The sequence below is a fragment of the Poecile atricapillus genome, chromosome 10 (genome assembly GCF_030490865.1).
Source record: "Poecile atricapillus isolate bPoeAtr1 chromosome 10, bPoeAtr1.hap1, whole genome shotgun sequence".
NCBI classification, from domain to species: domain Eukaryota; kingdom Metazoa; phylum Chordata; class Aves; order Passeriformes; family Paridae; genus Poecile; species Poecile atricapillus.
The window spans coordinates 9,331,754-9,351,541 of NC_081258.1; the positions used below are offsets into that span (position 1 = coordinate 9,331,754).

At 42.9% G+C, this 19,788-nt stretch overlaps 1 protein-coding gene across 4 annotated transcripts in view; it reads right to left on the reverse strand.

Moving 5' to 3' along the window:
* Positions 1 to 19,788, reverse strand: part of ZNF423 (zinc finger protein 423) — a 262,152-nt gene that overhangs the window by 179,200 nt on the left and 63,164 nt on the right. For all 4 annotated transcript variants that reach the window (XR_009278371.1, XM_058845965.1, XM_058845963.1 and 1 more), the window contains one exon: positions 6,300 to 6,359. Coding sequence is in view for 3 of the 4 variants with exons in the window: in XM_058845965.1 (XP_058701948.1) it covers positions 6,300 to 6,359 (60 nt within the window). In the remaining variant the exon portion in view is untranslated. The remainder of the gene's footprint in view (positions 1 to 6,299; positions 6,360 to 19,788) is intronic.

Below are 19,788 nucleotides of genomic sequence, written 5' to 3' on the forward strand. Positions count from 1 at the left end.
GGGGGAGAACTTGACAGCTCACTTTGAAATGAGCTTTTCTTTCCTTGCCTCTTGTACCATGGAAATTAATTCTCCTCCTCTGTGCTATCACTATAATTTTCCCAATTAACATTTTTAATAGTAAGTATTTTCTAGGAAACGCCATAATACACAGGTGTGTGCTTCTAATTTAAATACTGACACCCATGCTGTGTTCACATCTGAAGATCACTCCTTCTTGCCGGAGATTCCCTCCCCAAACAAGAGGGGAGCAGCTATGGTGCTGCTCCCCCGGAGCCGCCTGGGCAGCTTGGCGGGGCGGCTGTTCCCATGGCACGCGCACCTGTCAGGGCCGCGCCGCGCCGCACGCTCCAACAAATCCCATCTCTGCCTTCTCCCTCCCCTGAAGGTGCTACAGCTGCAGGATGTCACCTGGACTTCAGGGACCCCCAGGAACCTCCCCATCACTCCAGCCAACAGCTTCCTCTCGCAGCCCCACATCCCAGGAGCCGGGGAGTGCCGGGAGCTGAGGCGTGCTCGCAGGAAGCCCTGGTGCCTGCAGATACAGAGTTGTGCCGTGACTCCTACAAACGGAGGAATCTGGGAAGGGTTGTATTGAAACAAACTTGTATTGCTTCTTTTTGTATGATCCAGCTACAAAAATCTTACATCTGTCTAGGATGTTCAACCACCACATTATCTGAGTATCAAGTACTTTCTATTACTTCATCTTCCATTTGATAAAAAACTATCAAGAGAACTTTCTTTATATTTCTTTAATAGTATCTTTATATTATTCTTTTATTATAAATTCTTATAATTAGGAAATGAGAATTATTTTTATTTTCTCTTCTAAAAGAACACATCGTAAATACCCACATATTACCAAGGAAAATAAAATTTCAACTTATAATAAGTGAGGAATGCAGTAACCTGAGCTGCAAACATTCCAAGCTTTATTTCTTGTTTGCATTTTTCTGGGTTCTGGATGCCTCCAGAGCAGATGTTTAAAATTTTGAGAACCTCATACTCTACTGACTGGACTGCATCCCACAGGTCAATTCAGGGACAAGGATGCCATTTTTAAAACCAACACAAGAAACCCAAACCAGCTGAGATCTCACAGCATACTGAAAAAATACTCAACTAAAAAAGTAACCAAAGTCTCTTAAGTTCTTTGCTAAATTCAAAGATTTATTTCTTTGGAAATCCTAACCCAGTGTAATCAGAATCTTCTCATACTGATTTACTTACGAAATCAGCTTCTAGAAGATATCTGAGCTTGTGAAGGCACTCAAGACAGGTAATTTCAGAGTACTTGCAAAATAAGATTTCTAATGTCCTCTGAATTTCGACTGACCTTTCCAGCACTCTGCAGCAGAGATCCCAGAATTTCATGTTGTGTTTTTCTGCATTCTGCATTTAGAAGTTAAATGAGACAGAATCCAATGCATGTAGGAATAGAGAAAAGGAATTTGGGGTCTGTGAAGTCTCCCTGCCCTGAACTCCCTGAATGCTCCTGACACAGCCCATGGTCCTGTGAGTGCTGCTCTTGGGCTTGGGCACCAGGCAGCGGACCATGCAAGCCCAGGGTGCTGGAGGAAAGCTGAGGGGACAAGCAGCTGTGTAGCCAAAACAGGACTCCCCAAGGGGAAAGGTGGGGCAGGAGAACACATTTTCTGTTACTTATCTCAATAAACAGAAAATGGGAAAAAGTTAAGGCAAAAATACTGGCAGCTGCGAGTCTCTGCTTCATGAGACCCCAGCTTTCCCAAGAAGTCAAAATTAAACCCAATTCTACAGAACAGAGGAGAACAGAAACCCTCAACACTGGGAGCAGACAATGCAGTACTAGGATCAGAAGACTGAAAGAGGAGGATAACAGAGGGAACAGCCAGGAGGGAACAGGCAACATGAGCCCCGAGCAGCAGAGACAGCATTAAAAACACCCCAGCATGGGGTCTGGTAGCCCTGCAGAAAAAATAAGTCTCCAAATTGTGTCAAGATGTTGCTCCTCTAGAGATACCAAGTGAAAATTTTGATTTACATAGCTGGGAGATGCCATGCAAAGCATAAGAGAGAGGAAAAGGAGTGACCACAGGGTGGTTTTCCTTTATTTTGTGGTTCATTTCTGAAAAGCTGCTGCTTCTTCTTTTCTTTCCCCTGAAAGGAGGCAAACTTTAAAAAAAATTGCAAAGGCAATTAAAAATCTAAAGTAGTGTACTGCATGAAAAAAGCACGGGGGGGAAATCTTAACAGATAAACATCAAATACCTGTGTCCCAAATTGTTGTATTTTGTTTTTTTCCCCATGCTGTGCTGTGTTAACATGTCCCTCACACGTGTGCCCAGCTGCTGCTGCGAGCTCGGTGGCAGGGACAGGAAATTTGGAGCTAATGGGGAAAGCGGGGAATACCAACCTGTAATTTATTTTTATGATTTCTGGAATGTTATAATTGAATTACACTAATGTTATGTGCTAATGGATGGTTGGGCACTGAGAGGCCTTTCCTGTTGCAAACACTGCAAAGAACCCCCACACTCTGCTAATACTTGTGCACAGAGACATACCCAGTGCCATTTGTCCCCAGCACTCAGGACATGGCTCACAGTTCCCTATTTCCAAAACTCTTTCTTGATCAGTACTGTAACATGTAGCTGCAGAGAAAAACAAAATACCTTCAGCTACCTCAAAAGCAGACACAAAAAAATTAGGCTTTTAGGTCTGCGGGCTCCTGAGGAGAAGACAGAATCTGCTCTGTTTGCCCCAGACAATTCAGCCAAGATTCCCTGGGGCCTCACAGTCAGGCTAATGAGAAACTCCCCAGCAACTCCCATATAAAATGCTTTCATAGGTCTTTAAAATGCCTTAAATTCTCTATATATTTAGTAAGACTTTTTACTTCTTTAAAATGTCCCTTGTTGCTCCTCAAGATAATACCCTTGTGATGTATTGCAACAGAAATGCAGCATTGTCTGACCGGACCTTTGTTTTTTGAGTATTGAACCTTATTTTCATCTTGGCCTCAAAGAAGCCAGAACCCCTTTTGCAGAGCAGAGGTGGGCACTTGCCTGGCCTCCAGCAGCCCTGCCCAGTCCAGCCCCAGTGACACTTTTGGAGTAGGACAGACAGGCTGCAAGGGCTGCACGTGCTGTTGAGGGATGGGAAAGCAGGGGGAAGAAGTACTCAGCTTCACTGTTCCTCTGCAACACAAAACATCTCTGCCTCTTAGGCAACAAAACATGCCTGACCAGCTATTTACAACAAACTAAGTCCTTGGATTAAGAGAGGAAAGGAAAAGCTTTTTTTCTTCCTTTTGCATTAAGGAAAAGATGTTTACAAAACCTGAAGAGGAAGGAAATTTACTATATGCCCATTGTTAAACAGTACTGGTGGACATTCCGATTATTCACCCTGGTGCAAGGGCAGCTTCTGCCTCTTCTGTGTTTTTTTGCTTCTCTAAGTTATTATGTACAGCCTTTAAGTTGTTGTTATTAAAAAATATATATATATAAATTAAACTATTTCTAGCTGTATTTGAAGTATTGGAACAAATTCCTCTGTGCAACTACACCATGGGTTGGATTCTTGCCTTGGTAGATTTCACCAGGAATGAGCAGTTATGCCAGAGCAGACAGCAACTTGTGCACACACTCTGCCAGAGGAAAAAGGATGGTCCTGTACCATGCCATCACCAAACAGACCCATCTGAGAAGTGGGTTCCTGTTGCCATGCTGTTCATGGCCAAATTTCCACGGGCTGCACTAAGCAGCTCCCATGAGCTTGCCCAGTGCCACGCTCTGGGCAGGGATGCACAGGCTGTGCACCCTCAGGACCTGTCAGGAGCAGAGAAGCTCCCCCAGGACACAGCGAGCTTGGAGCCCCGTGCTTGGCACACTAAGGACAGATGGTCATCAGAGACAAGAGCCATGCCTGCAGACTCAACTCATGCTCACAAGCAAAATTTCCAGAATAGCTTCTACTGGTTAAATGAACAAAATAAAATATAGCAGCAAAAGCTCCTTTTTCCCCCATGGATACATCTATATAATTATTTCACTTGTAGAAAAAGATACTTATATATTTTTTAAAAGTTTAAAGTTTACATTCTACCTGTAACAGCTCTTGCTGCCCCTATATACCACCCAACCCTGGGACCATGACTCCCCCAGCCCACAGCAGCTGTGCAGACTGCCAACAGAATTTTTCAGAAGTCATTTTGTATGTATTTGCACACACACAGAGATGTACAAACATATACAGGAGAAAGAGGGAGAGAAATATGTTAATTTGAAACATCTGGAAAATATTTCAGAGTTAACAAGTCCCAGGTTTGGCCTTTGGGGTTTTTTTTCTTTTGGGGGGAGTCAAGGAAGGGGAGGCAATTTTGTCATTTTGGGCCAGGGAAGGAAGGGGCATGAAACAAGAAATTGAAGCATGTTTTTTCACCCTTTATTGAACTTCAACATCACACTACTGGAGCTAATGCAAACAGGAAGATCATAAAAGAACATAATGAAAGTCTCGCACACTGGGACTGAGAGACTGGTTTCAGTTACTGAATATAGCTGAGGAGCCACACCACACAAGAGCCACTGACTCCACGCAGCCACAACACCACAAACTTGGGCTTTTTAAGCTTTTTCTGTGTAGTTCCTCAATCATATTCCAACCTGCAACTTGTGTCCCATGTACTGCATCCCAACTTGACAGGATACAGTGTTACATTGTTATACATGTACAAGATTGACATTTGTAGCTACTAAATGTATTACGAAGAAAATCCCCCAATTAACACACATTTTCCTAAAGCTGCCATAAATCATGCATACAATACATTTTCTCTCACATCTGATGTCATGAATGAGAGCTGTAATTGTGGGAGTAAAAGAAGAAAAATGGAGACTCAACTAATTTGGTAAAAGCCTTTCACAGTCTGTCTTTTACTTAAGGCATAGTCACCAACACCAACCCCAAATTAACTCTGCTGTGCACAGAATTTTTTTTTTTTTTTGTCATTGTTTTGAACCATAGCCTATTTTGAATTTAATACACTTCCAGACTTGTGATAGATAACACCGGTAACTCCACTCCAGTGCTGTTTGAGATGAAGGTCAAGCAAGAGAGCTGGCGAGCGCTCTTTTCATGCACCGTTAGCTCCAGGCACAAAGGGGCCTTCGACATCACAGCTGGGGGTTTGCAGCAGCAGCAGCAGCAGCAGCAGCAGCAATATTTGCTATCAAAGACTAGTGAAAACACAAACCCCTCCAAACAGCCAGAGTGCCCAGAGAAGATGCACCCAGTGCCCCAGAAGATGCATCTGAGAGCACAGTGGGTACAAAGCAAAAGGCCACAAAGTGCCACACAAAGGCACTTTGTGCCTCCGAGGCCAGACAGATGCTCACTTCCCTAAGAAAGTGTCTCCTGGGAGCCAGGCTCCCCGTGACTCTTACAAAATCCATCTAACCAGGAATGAAACATTGTTGGTTTTCATATTACTGCTCAGTTTCTTGGCTGTTTTCACACCATTGCTGAGCTTTTAAGGGAATACCATTGCACAGTCCAATGTGGAGAGAGCACAGAAATAGACTTACTGGCCTCAAAATCAAAAATATTCTGAGCATCTCATAAATGTTAAAAATAGACAAAATATCTTTACATGGAGCACAGTGATTGAGATGTGACTAGTTACTTTAAACACAAACTAATCTGACATTTACCCTCATGCTTGTGTTATCAATACATATTACACAGACAAACTTAATTATCCTGTTCAGTTTCTTGAGCCTCTTTTTATTCAAATTATTGACCTAACACGGATGAACAAGCCTCAGACACATGTTTATTACTGTCAAGCAGACCAAAAGCTTGTTCAAATTTTAAACCTTTCTGTCATGGCGATGTACCACTTTTATTCTCCAGTCCTGACAGTACTTTCCAATTTCCTCAGAGAGGAGAAATACACACATTCCAGTTGAGACCGAGGCTTAAAATTCCTATTAAAGCAGCTTTTATGTAATTAGATTGGAATGAATGTGTAACAGTGCCCATTGCAGAAAACTTCAAAGTGGTTATACTGGAGAAATCACAACCCGTTTCAGTGTGCCCACAAGAAGAAAGAATGGCTCTCTGGAGGATAAGAGTATATTAGTCTCTGTGTGTAATAGATTTTATTGACCATATGGAACTGATATAAAAATTGTGTTGCAGTGGGTAGTCTTGGATTTGAGACAGGAATGTGACATACAAAATACAGTTCCTGTAAAAAGCCTGGCAGCTTTCTGGCAGTTTTTGCAATCAGAAGAACCTAAAATATTTACCTGATTGAGTCACTGACGAGTCCCAGGTCAACGCAAAATCTGAAGATTCACCCTCTTCAACTGAAAAAGAACAAAAATAAGTTGTGATTGCTAAAGCAAACCAACTGGAAAGCAAAGTCATCAGAAAACTAGGTCCACTATGACATTAAGTATTAAAACAGACTTCTCCACTGCTGAAAAAGAACTTACTGCTTTCTATAAAATAATTCATAAGCTGGAAATTTAGTAAACAGATCTTTCCTACTTTTTAACCTAAATATGGGATTTGTGTTTGCAGTTTCTTCCTGAATGGGTGGCAGTAAGTTCATTTAAAATTTTAATAGATGTTTAAACACTACTACCTGGTAATTCATATTTGAAATGTTGTACATTCACAACTTGCACATGCAAAATTGCCATTGTAAACACAGAGGTTGTTTTTGAAATGGATATTTCAACAGATCATAGTAAAGAACTGTCCTATGAAGGAAAAATTGCCTGACTTATGTCATCCCAACATACTAACATGCCTGCCATATTCAGAACCCAGCAATATCTTCAGGAATTTCTCAGAATTAAAAAATACTATTTTGATGTATAACCATGCTCTGTGATATGGCAGTCACAAATAACTGCTTTTAAGGCTTGCTGTTGCTGTGAAGGTTGTCAGGTTGCTCAGCACTTGCAAGTGACATAGCTAAAACCTTCTGCCTGTTAAGAATTACAAAAATGCCACTTGATTCTTACATTCTTAAAAATAACTAAGAGAACAACATGCCAGGCAAAAAGGTGCCTGATCCTGCTGTTTTTGAAATTAGTGCTGGTTACACTAATGTCAGACTGGGCATTTGAAAGCAGTAACTGCAGAAGTTCTTCTTTTGAATTGCAAAAGTTTGTCATCGTTACCTGCCCACTCTGCCACTCTGACACCAAACAAATTTAAATTATAGGTCTTTACTTTCTGATTAATATTATTTACTCCATGCACTGAACAAATGCTCACCCTTTCATCTGTGTTATGCTGGATTCAAATGCATATTCTGCATCTGGAATCCAAACCATACTGCAAAGCCACAAGCACAACCCCTGTTGACCAGCCCTGAATGCTCAGGCCAACCTGCTCCAGTGAATATTTACACTGACATTTGCATCACAAGAGTCTTGATTTTATTCTTTCCTCACATTGTTCCCCCAACCCAGTGTGGAATTCTGACATCAAGTTGATGTTAGTGGTACCATCATATAGCATTAGGAACAGAGAATATAATTCACATAGGCAGTGCCTTGACAAATGTAATTTTATGTCCAAATCATAAAAAATATGTGTGCTCCACAGAAGAGCACAACTCTGGTTTTCTTAAATCTGTGTGTTTACTAATGGAGGAGCATGAAATTCAGCCATTTCTTTGGAGAAATCATACTTGAGACTTGGCTATACTCTTTTCAGAGTCTATGTTAGCATAAAGGCCATGTCACATAATATTAAATTCCAGAATGACAGAGGAAAAACACAAGGCAAAGCTAGAAGCTTATTGAAGCCATTATTGGTCCTATTCCCTGACGGTGGCAGAGCTGGCTTGGCTGGCGTGTGCTCCCTCCTGAGGGCTCACCTACCATTTTGTGTTCTGTGAGCCACCATCTCATTCCCATTCTGACCCATCTCTTAATAGAAAAACTCTGGATGCAGTTATCCGAAATACCATTTCAGACTTACACAAACGCGTGTCTCATTTTAACATCAAAATCTATATACACCTGGGAGGGTTTTTGCTCCAAAACTAAATAAGCCAAGTTGGAAATTCATGTACCTTACTCAAAACAGACAAAGGGAAGGTTTTAATTTTATTTTATCCTTGACTGCTTTTTGGTTGTTTTGCTTGGAGAGTTTTTGTTTTTACCTAACTACTTTTATGCTGAGAGTTTTTTTTATTTCTTTACATTTTGTCTTGGAAAGAGAGGTTAAAAAGCTCAGTCTGCTAAAAATACATGAAAGAGATAAATTTGGTCCTAGTCAAGGAGTAGTATATGGATCTGCACTGGTCATTGACAATTTTAGCACTGACTTTCATGTTGGTTAAACACCAAAGACTGCTCCAGTCCTTGAGCTGCTCTAGGGCAGCTGGCTCCAGCACGTAACAAAACCACAGTTTTTGGAATCCCTTAAATGAGGGCAAAGGTTTGAATCAGCCTCTGTTGGCATTAATTTGCTTTGCTCCCTAATGACTGAAAAGGGGACAGAGAACATTCACGTGGATGCAACAGCACTGAAATTCACTTTATATTATTGCAGTCATGGTTTCAGGTTCTCCCCCTCTATTTGCACAGACCCACCACAGAGCTGACAGTGCTGCGTATCCATGGAAAGAGGAGGTCAGTGGGATGGAGCCTCCTGAGCTTAGGCACAGACACATCGCCCTGCAGCTGCTGCTCACAACACTACCACCACCTTTGCCTTTGCTTTTCCATTTTCCCTTTAACTCTTTTAAGCAAACATCATCTTTCAGAGGCTAAACCATAAGAAAAAGCAGGAGCCATGTCTATTCCAAGAGGAATTGCAGTATCAATTGACACAAGCACTTGATCCTCACCTGCCCATCCATCCATCCATCCATCCATCCATCCATCCATCCATCCATCCATCCATCCAGTGGAGAGAGAGAAACAAGGAGCAAAAGCAGCCACATCCAAAAAAGAATGACCAAAAGACTGTGTGTATACACTTATTAAGAAGCCCCAAAAGTTTGATAGGAAATGGCTCTGAAGCTGAAGCAAATAATAAGTGATTAGGCTTTGTCATAGACAGCAAATGTAATTGTAGGGAGACACTAACTCCATCTGCTTATGCTCCCTTTCCGTAATGGGCATAAAACCAAGAGCTGCAAGGTTCCTCTGTGGCTGCCTAATCTTCTGGATATAAATGGTTATTTAAGGAGCCAGCATTTGAAATGGTGTCACTGCTGGCTTTTCCTAAACCTCAGCAGTGAGCAGAAGCCATGGAAGTCAGAAGGAAATATGTTTTCTTCCTCCTAAAGTCAACTTTAACAGACACATGCAGTTGAAATTTGCTCTCAGTTGCACTTGTCTGTTACTGGAGCCGTAGGGAAGCAGGAAGAGGCTTCCCAGGCTGATTGGAGATCTGGGGACATGATGCTGTTCACAGAGGGCAGAGGAGTCCCATAGACCCCTAGGGACTGCCTTAGGTCTTGACAAGCCCTCCCTGGCAGGGCATAGTGGACCCAGAACAGATTTGGTCACTATGGCTGTGAAGGGATTTCCATGTCTCACTACTGAGAATGAAGTCAAAAACATCCTTAGTCCATAATATTAGCCAGAGAATGATTCACTTAAGCTGAATTTTCAGTTTCTTAATACTTTTTGTCCTCATTCCTTGAAACATAGGTTGGCTTAGGTGACCATGTATATCAATATTCACTGTGTAGATGCTGGTGATTAACTTGTGGTAATGGGCAAAACAAAGCCAGGGAAGAGGTACAAAGACTTCAACACAATCACTCTCAAAATGCACTGCAGAGTAAGAATAATTCCCATTTCATCAGCAGGAAAATACATTTTCTGAGACATGCTAGACATACTCATAACTATCAAAGTCAAGGACTAGAGCCTTCTATCTGTGCTCATTAATCACTCTGAATATGTGGATACCCAAGTCCACAAGGCTGATGTTCAGCATGGGCAGGAGCCACCCACGTGCATGAAAGACCCTGCAGCTTGGGAAAACCACAGGAAACAGCAGTACCATTCAAGACTGAGAACCCTGATTTTCCAAAGCAACTAGAGATCTTGCATCAGTTCTAACTACTTCTAAAGAATCCTGGCGACAAGACGGTGAAGGCTCAGCATTTCCTGAAATTTTGGAGGTATTTCATACTAGGCATTGAAAATGAAGACACAAAATCACTGATGTTAAGCCATGGGCAGAATGTTCACAGATGCACTTCACATGGCTTTTTGCTGGATTGGATTCTTCCCATTTTCTTTCACAAACTCAGCCTGTTTTCTGTCCAATTTACATGGTGTGCCTGCACATTAAGCCACGGTTGGAACACAGAAGTTGCTATGCAAGTACACTCTTACTCTGATCTCTATCTGCTCTCTCCATCACAATGATCAGCTTAAAATGCTTTGGAAGTGCATATTTTTACATATCTTTACTTCTTTGGTAATAAAGAGAAAATACAGAGGACAAGTTTGGTCTCACTCAACTCCACGTGTCTTTGGCACAGCACTCACGGTGCAACATGCTGACCAACAGAGAGGATACACAACCCTTAGTGCCAAAATTGCTATGTAGTTTATTAAAAAAAATGGGCAAGAAAAAGTTTCAAAGTCCAGTACTACACCTTGATATCAACACTCACAGCACTCCATTTTTAAAGCTTTAACCTATTCTTCTTCTCTTTTGTAAATGATCCATAGTATTTGCTAGCACAAAAAGATAAAATACTGCAAATAAAAAGAGACTTTTTAGCTACATCCTTGTAGCTAAAAGGTGATGATCATGAGATAGTTACAGGAATCTCACCAAAGCACATGCCTGCTACAACATCTGTGTCTTTGCTGAAATCTAGGGGTATCTATGAAGCTGACACCCTTCAGGAAGGCTGGGTTTGATTTGAAAATAGCCTTGGTCTGGCAGCATAGAAATTATTATTGCTAGTCAACTCAAAAGATGGTTATGTTTGTGGACTGCCCACCTGAGGCCTGGCACAGGGAGGTCATTGCTGGCAGTGGAAGGACACATCTGCCTCCCCTCCCTGTTGTGCCCCAGCACAGGAGGACTCCCTGCTGTCATGCCTGGAGAAGACCACTGTTTAGCTCCAGCTGACTGTGGGGCCCAAATGCAAGAGCCAGAACAAGCACACAGCCGACATAGGGAAGAACTGACTGTGGGCAACAGCAACATCACAATACAGCTCTCCTGCACATGCCAAATATTTGCATTTTGCCCGCTCGTCTCAGATGTTCTCCAAGGATGCTTATTTAATTGCTAGGTCACGAGTGCTGCAGGCTCAAAGATTTCAGTTCTTTGTGCTCAGAGAAACTTCTGAAAGGATTCAGCATCCATTCCCCTAAGAGTGAGAACATCTATTTATGGGGCTACCATTACCTGAACTCCATTCACAGTCACAGTGCTTATTTAACACTTTATCACTCCCAGGAAAGAAGTTAACCTTATCAAAGTAAGATGCTTCTGCACCAAATGTTGATTTCTAGATGCAATCAAGCTTTTCAAGCGAGCGACAGCCCCTCAGTAATTCAGATGGCATGTGTATGCTCCCTTATCCTGTTACACAGGCTTCAAGGACCACAAGGACCAGTTTAACACTTCTCATAATACAAAAACATTGTAGTTCACTAACAAAAACATCAAGAACTGTGAGAGTGCAAGGAAGTACTGAGAAATCAAATGGCTTAGAAGCATGTTGCACCCCTGATGGGGGAAACTTTCCTGAATCAGGGCTGTTACCAAGCACTGCATTCAGGATCAGGGCTACTCCTTCACCTGCCAGCAACCTTAGAAAACACCAGGCACAAAATACCTTGAATGCACAGAATTCTGGTGCCACTTTTTTAGTTTGGAGGATTTTGTTAGATTTTGCTGGTGATGGAACTCTCAGATAAACCCAGGGAAGTCTCACCGATGCCTATGTTTTAGCTGTAACGTATGTGTCAAGACTCACAGCTTTCCCTCTAGAGAAATACTCCAGCACCAAGCCGCATTGTAAGCCAGTCACACATTAATCACATCTTTTCCTGCCCTAGCTATCGGTACTCACACGCAGAAGCTCCATGATCTCTAATCTTCAGGCTCCTTTGCCACTTTCAGACACAAAACTCTGTGCTGTCCTACGCAGCCTGTGCTCCATCCCTCCCATCACATGCAATTACATGCTCCCAGATCAGCGCAGGACACAGAATAGCCCCATCCGACCACCATTCATGTGCCGGGACTCATCCCACAGCCCTGGCAGCCTGGGATTTGATACAGTGCTCTTAATCCTGCAAAATGCAGAGCAGCTTCCATTTCCACAAAGTCAAAGGGAGCTGCGGATGCTCAAAACTTTGTGGATTGGGGATTGTAAAGCAGCCACTTTCCAGCTGCTTGGCATGGCAGGAACACAAAGGGTGTTAACAACCTTTACACTTTAAATAGCCTGGTATTTTCCGTGTACATCTAGAGCTCATCCTTTGGAGAGCTGCAGACAGGTAGATACCTCAAACTGAAAGAGGAGAACACCTCTGCTCCACGGAGCCTGCTGGCCAGACAGGGCCAGCCCCGCACAGCCCCGGGAACTGCCACCACAACCAGCAGTGGGAAAGGTTTGGAAATGGCTACTCTGAGCAGAAGCCAGCCAAGCCCTCCTGTTCAGATCACCCCTCAGTTTGCTGTAAGGCTTTCCCACTCTCCTCCTTAGATGTTCCCTGATAAGATTCTCCATCATATCGGTGAGACAAGAGTCTGCAAAACACAAAAATCTGCAGCAGGAGGGAAGTAGCGGCAGGAGAAGCAGCCCCATTTGTTATTAAATGCAGCGGCGCTGCGGCAGAGCTGCAGCCGCTGGCCGGGAGCGCTGCAGGGCGCAGAGCCGGCCCCGAGCCAGGCATCGCCTCCTCCAGGAACCGAGCTGCCCCTCTTTGTCAGCAGCTGGGGCTTTCTCCAGACACTGTGCACAGAGAAACCTTCACATTCAGCAGGAAAATAGAAGTTTTGAGGGGCTTCGCCAGCCAGCTGAGAATAGATGCCTGTGAGTGTATCCCGACGCGTTTACAGTACCTTGCAGCTAGAAAGCAAAGGGAAATCCCCCCGGTGCCTTCGTATCAACATGCAGGGGAGCGAAAAGGTGCCTGGCAGAAGCTGCTGGGTGTGCTTTTTACCAGCCACTGGAGCCACTTTACTCCCCTTGGAACATCAACTTCACCAGAGGATTCCTCTCAGGCCTCCCCATGTTTATAAGGCATTTCGCTTGTTTGTGAGATCATTTCCACTCGGCTTTAGTAACACTTGGCCCTGGTGGTTGGTGGGAAGGAGCACTGGGACACCAGGGCATCCCTAGAGAGGCGATGGTGTGTTCCTTGCCCATGCCCTAACCCTGGGATCCCCCATGGGAACCGTGGATGGTCCTCGGCACAATCGCTCGCAGCTCCGGAGCCGCCTCCCCGTTCTCTCCTGAGTGAGCAGCTGATCCAGCCATTGGTGGCCCTTGGCCAGCGAGGGTTTTTTCTACCTTAAATAGGACCGTTATGTATTAGTCCTTTCATGAGCCAGCAGGCCAGGGAATAAGACAAGAGGGTTTACTGACATGGCTTATTTAGCTAGTTCAGAGCCTAAATTTGCACAAGTTCTCTAGCTGCTTTTCTCCAAAGTCAGTAATAGGGCTTGGCAGAGACTGTGGGTTTTGCTGGCAAAGTCAGCCTTTTTGTGTGAAGGAGGGAGGAGTGGGGAAACCCAGACTGCTGTGCTCACTAGGTCAAGGAAAAGAAGAAAAAAAGAAAGAAAGAATTTTTTTTTTTTAAAAAAAGGAGGAAGGATGAGACAAATGGGACAGAATTACAAAGGGAAACTGAAAAAAAAGATCGTTAGGAACAGAAAAAGATGTGAAGGTGATTAAGGAGAACAAGACAAACAACAAAATAAGGTAGCACTAGCAGGTTTATGCAAAGGAGATCTAATTATGGGTGGCTAAATCCTCCAGGACATTAATATTCCATCGTAATGTGTCTAGTTTCCTCCTTTCCAGACATGGCAGGGAGGAAATGAGAATCACTTAGATACACTGTTTAATGAGCAAATGATGGACGATCACCAAATACAGCCTGCCTGATAAGTATCCATTAGCTTAAACTCGCACAGTAAATCTGTGTGCAGCTAACGGGCCTGCCTCTTCCAGCGCTACAGCAAAACTTAATGGAACTGCAGCCACAGAAAGGGAGCCTTGTAAATAAAAATCGCATCTCGGTAAGGCGAGCAAGACTGTAGGACATACATAATGGCTAATCACAGCCCTTCCCACAGACTGCACACCTGACTCACAAGCCAGGGTGTATTTATTCCCAGTGCTCATATTTAGTTTTTGTGTTTCTAATTCACATACTTCACTGGAGACAGATATTTCCCATCCAAATCTATTATGTAAATAAATACGAGGGTTAGGTGTAATAAAATGCAGTCAATGTTTCAGGTTGCCATCAAGATCAACATCTTATACATGCAATACATTAAGCTTGTAGTTCTTAAAGCTGGGACTACAGACACGCCATGATACATTTGGGATCAATACTCTCACTGACAGTTCCTATAGTTTGTCATCTCCCCAGTGGGCAGGGTGGATTTCTTTTTTTCCTTTTAATTGAAATACATTGTAGTTAATCTGTGAAGTGTACAGGAATTTAGAGGTTTCTTCTCCTGTTTCTGCCTGGAGTTTGCCTGCCCATGAGACTGGTGGAGTGCACCCCACCAGCTCAAACAACCAATTTGCTGATGGCCCATTCCTGCCTGGCACAGACCTCCCACTGACATCCTGCACCCCCAGACCCATCATCTGCCATGGGCTCCACTGGAAATGGATGGGAGCACCCAGAGTCCCTGCTCTCACCTGCCCCAGTGGGGCTGAGCCCCAGCCCACAGCACACACAGGCAGGGGTGAGGGAGACACACGAGGAGATGGGGCACAGGGTGGCCAGTTCCTGTGGACAGGGATGGGGGACAGCAAACACCAGCTGCCTGTGGTGCCTCCCCTCTGCATTGTCATACGCATTCCTAAGGCAACTGTCACCATAGTGTCTGCACCTTCTTTCAAAAATAGTTCTACCATGGGTAAGCAGGCACTTTAAAGCTCACGTGAAACAAAACAGGTGAATCCAGCATTCTCCATATGGCTCATAAAATCACAGATTTTACTTCAGCAATCAAGGGTTTAAATATTCTTGTTCCATTTGTAATGCAACTTTATGACAGAAACACTTACTTGTTGAAACCCTACCAAACCAAAGCAAGGAAAGCAGAGAAAGGGAAGATTAATACCTCTACAATTCATGGCCAGGACTTCAAATCCATGAGCCAAATTTGCAAGTTGTGAAGCGACCCTCTGACCTGCTAGAAATACCAAAAGCAGGCTGAGCTTACCCAAAGACAAGATGATGGTGATGATACAAGTAACAGACCAGAGGTGGGTCAGCAAGTGCAATAACAAAGTTGTTACTCAAATAATGGCAATATCTTATACCTTCCTCCAAACTTCAGGTTTAGAAGTTGCACTGTGAAGGCTCCACTACCCGCTATGCACTTTTGAGCACAAATACTGAGTGAAGATACCCCCCAAAACAATGTTTGCAAACACATGGGGCTGTGTGTTGGAAGACAGCAGACCTGAGACCTGCAGCTGGCAGAGACAAGGCGCACATGGCAGAGTTCAGCTGGAGGCGATGGCACAGGCCAAAGGGATGCCAGAAGAGCCTTGACTGTTTCCTGAACACAACAAAAGGGCTGCAATGAAATGAAGTTTCAAAACCAAGTCAAAGCACCATGAAATTCAACTATTGGGCTTTGCACAGAGAAGGCAGGGTCTCACAAGGCAGATTTATTGCAACCTTTTCTTCTCTGGGGAAGAAAAAAGAAAAAAAAAAAAAAGGCAGGAGAAAGACGGAGAAGAGCACTGTTTTTACACTGGGGCTATAAAGTTTCTCTATAAAGCAGGACACTTAATAAATTTACCTGTGCTGGTCCTGTATTCAGATACCTAATGAGAATATTGAAAGGTTAACACCTAACACAGGCTAATGACACAAAGAAAGGGGAACATTCTGAAAATCTACATATATGGGAACAGGAACCAAACCCGGGAAGAATGGAAGTAGATAAGTAGGACCTGCAGATGAGCAGTGGGGCCATAACTCCTTACACTGCCTCTTGCTCTGGTAAAGCACATAGAGATTTAAGTACACCAGCAGGCTGAGTACACCCTGCCTCAAACTGCAGGCTGCTCCCCTTTGCTACTAATGCACTCTTCTGCATTCTGCTTAGTCAAATCCATTCAAGCAAGTGCAGTTCTCTAATAAAAAACTCACAAAAACACTGTCCCACCTGCTGTGACACTGTCCCTACTGCCATGGACAGCAAGTAGATTTTCCCTTCCCTTTGACAAGGAGCTGATGTCAGCTCTCCAGCTCATCTCAACATCACTATAAATCAAGTTCCACTTCACAGCTATTTTTCCACGATTGATTTCATCCAGACCCAATAGAAGTCAATGCAACGTCTCCCATTTCACAGGATCTGAGCAGCCCCAGACGTCAGGGAACCCCACTTTTCAGACTTAGGTTTGAGGTAGAGAGTTTAGTATTGATGAAAAATTCACATTTGCAAATATGATAAAAAGAACAGAAAATTACTTAAACAGCAAGCAACTACCTTAAGGGACACTGATGAAATTGTAAAGCACAAAACCAAGTCTAGTCTTACACAAGTTTTAGCCTCTTACTTCATAATTCTTCAAAGCAAGTTTTACTACATTATGCCTAGAGCCCTCATCCCAGCTGCAGTGAGCTCCAGCAGGAGCAGAGCTGCTTTACCAAACACTTTGTTTAGCATCACACTCCCCTCCACAAATACCCCATTCAGCACCTAGGGCTATTAATCACATCTGAAAAGAAGTCTTTGACCAGATTTCCACACCTCAGACTAAAAAAATACACCGATTTTTACTGCAAATCCTTCAAACTTGGAAGTTGTTTCACTAGTGAACTATGTTAGCAGTGTAGGTAGCACAGAAAAAGGAAAAGAGGGGAGGCTTTTCCTGACCAACCATTTTCATTAGAGCTACCAGGGCATGACAAAACCCACCAGGTGAGTGGTGTTATTTCCCCTTTTCCCCCCCTCAGAAAGGCCAGGTTTTGGAGCGCTGAGCACCCCAGGCTGCCAGTGCTGCCACTCTGCTGCGGTCCCAGGCCATCCCAGGGGCTCAGGCCCTGGCCAGCCCAGGCAGCAGAGCTCCAGCTTTCCTGGAGAGAGCTGGCTTTCACCGGGCTGTGGTAGGAGTTTGTTTCTCCAGCAATCCCTCACTGTGGCTCTTTTGTGTATGCAAGCGTATGCGTGTGTGTGTGCCTGTGTGTGTGGCAATACTCCCCAGGCTCGCTCATTTTAATGCTGCTTTCTCCCCAGATGAAAATATACATATTCTTATTAAGAAAAAAAAATGTGCAAAGTATAAATTTGCATCTATGATTATTTCTGGTTCATAAATCGTATTTTAATAATAAAACAATATATTCTTCTGTACTGCCTCTTAAACACTAACAGCAAAGTCTGTCTTATTTGTACGTGAGCTTTAAATGTTTTGATGAAGGAACACATAAATGGTATAAAATGCAAAGTGAAATATAGATAAAAGGATAAATAAAAGCAGGAGCAAAGCTAATGCATGGAGAATCCTGCCTCCTCCTTTTGATTCACGTGAGTAGATGCCCCACACTTTTCTACTGCAGAATTTTATTACACAGGTTGAGGGGAATTCTCCAGCTGAGATTCTTCTACTAGAAAGACAGGCTTTGTTGGGTGCATTAAGGTGATGGAAATTACAATGAGGGAAAGTTGTATGTATCACATATAGCCCTTTGTAGCATCAAATTTAATTTGCAGAAAAACCAACACAACCGCCATAAAGTGGAAACTAATATTTTTTATAACCCCTTAACAACCTGTCCTTAGTGCTAACATACCATAAAGAAATTTCAACATCTTGTTATATGTGTAGTTTGTTTTAAACACGAAAAGGAGAACACAGCTCTTATTGAAAATTGGCACACACACAAAGAAAGGGGGAAAGCTGGCTTTTAAAACTTTATCCCAAAGCATACTTTTTTCTTTTTATTCCTATTAAATGTACAACCCTTCGACTGAAATGAAACATAGAAAGAGTTTCCAAATATTTTATAATTCTGAATGGATTTCCCTAGTGTAACAGTAATAATATTTTTACAGTTAAAAGATCCACTGATTTAATAAGTGTGATTTGTGTATTTAGAAAATTCATTAGAGCAGACATTCCCCAACATTTTTAGATTTATTTATTTATTTAGCCTAATTTGGGTACACTACTTCAAAAGAACGCTTAGAGCTTCCCAGTTCCTTAGTCACTCACTAATAACATCTAATAATTAATAAAGACATGTAAATTCTTAACTCCCAGAACTATTCCAAACTTACTATCTGTACGCTTCATGTCATGTCTCACTTATAGATATCTGCATTACTTTGTTTCATAAAATGCTGAAGGGACACGTACTTATCTTGCTCTCCACCAAGAGTGAATATTCAGGCATGATGCAACCAAAGCAAAACTAAACCCAAGCCTGAGCAAACCTCTTCTCCAGGAGCCCACAGAGTTTTCCAGCCAGCCATGGAGGGGGGTTTAGCTGCTTTCACTGCATGGTCATGTCCCTTCTGCAAATGTCCCCTGCCCACATGTTTGTGTCAGTGCATGTGTGCTCCTGTCCACATGCTTGTGCCAATGCCACCAGGCAGAAATGCAAGGCAGATGCCAAGCGAGTACTTTGGAGTACTCTCATTAGTAATAATTTTTACAATTTTAGGGGAGTCAGGAGGGAATGAACCAGCTAAATATGCAGCTGTGACATGAAAAGGAAAAGGCCATTTTAAGTGTAAATGCAGAGCTTGGGACAGTGATTCCCAGTGTATCTACAGAAAAAAATAGGGCACAAATAAACACCTCATCTTCCTTCATAAGGCCACCTTCAGAGCCCTTTCAGCCTCTTCCTCCAGAGCTGCTAAAATCCCTCTCCTACAGGCAGAGACCATGAGGAATAACATTAACTCAAAACATCTTTTCTTGGAGGCAAACAGTGTTATTGTGTCTGCTCCTCCACTACAAGTGTTCCTGTCAGGGCTTTGTGTTCTGCAACATTTCCTTGTCATATTTATTTGCTTGTTTTGATTTCTGGTCTTCTGTCCTGAGGAAGACTGCCAAAGCCCTAAGTCCTGTCTCCTACAAGTGCTGCTAAGCCTCGGAAACAGGGTGTGGGGATTTCCACACATGGCTTAAGCCTGTATGTTGATAGAAGTTTACTAAAGAAATACAACTTGCATAAAGTTTTTGTATTTAAATTTCAGTGAGCTAAATGAATGGGGCTTAAAAGAAGAATGAAAATAGCCCTACTACCCTAAATAAAAGCCAAACTGAGATAGAAAAAAAAAAAAATACCAGCACAGAAACATCTACCTTTTAAAACAAAGAACTTCCTTCCAACCTAAGCACTATGAAAAAGGCCAAGATAATTAATTTACAGTCAAGACAAACAGGGCCACTTAGCTGAACTAATGCTTTTTTCCCAGGCAAAATTCATCCATAGCCAAAGGATCAGTGAAGCAGAGTTCCTCTACAAATTTTTATGACAGCTGAATGTATTTCCTACCTGCACTTCTATTTTTCCCCATTAATGAGATTTTGCTGGGTTGCTTTTTATTTATTTATTT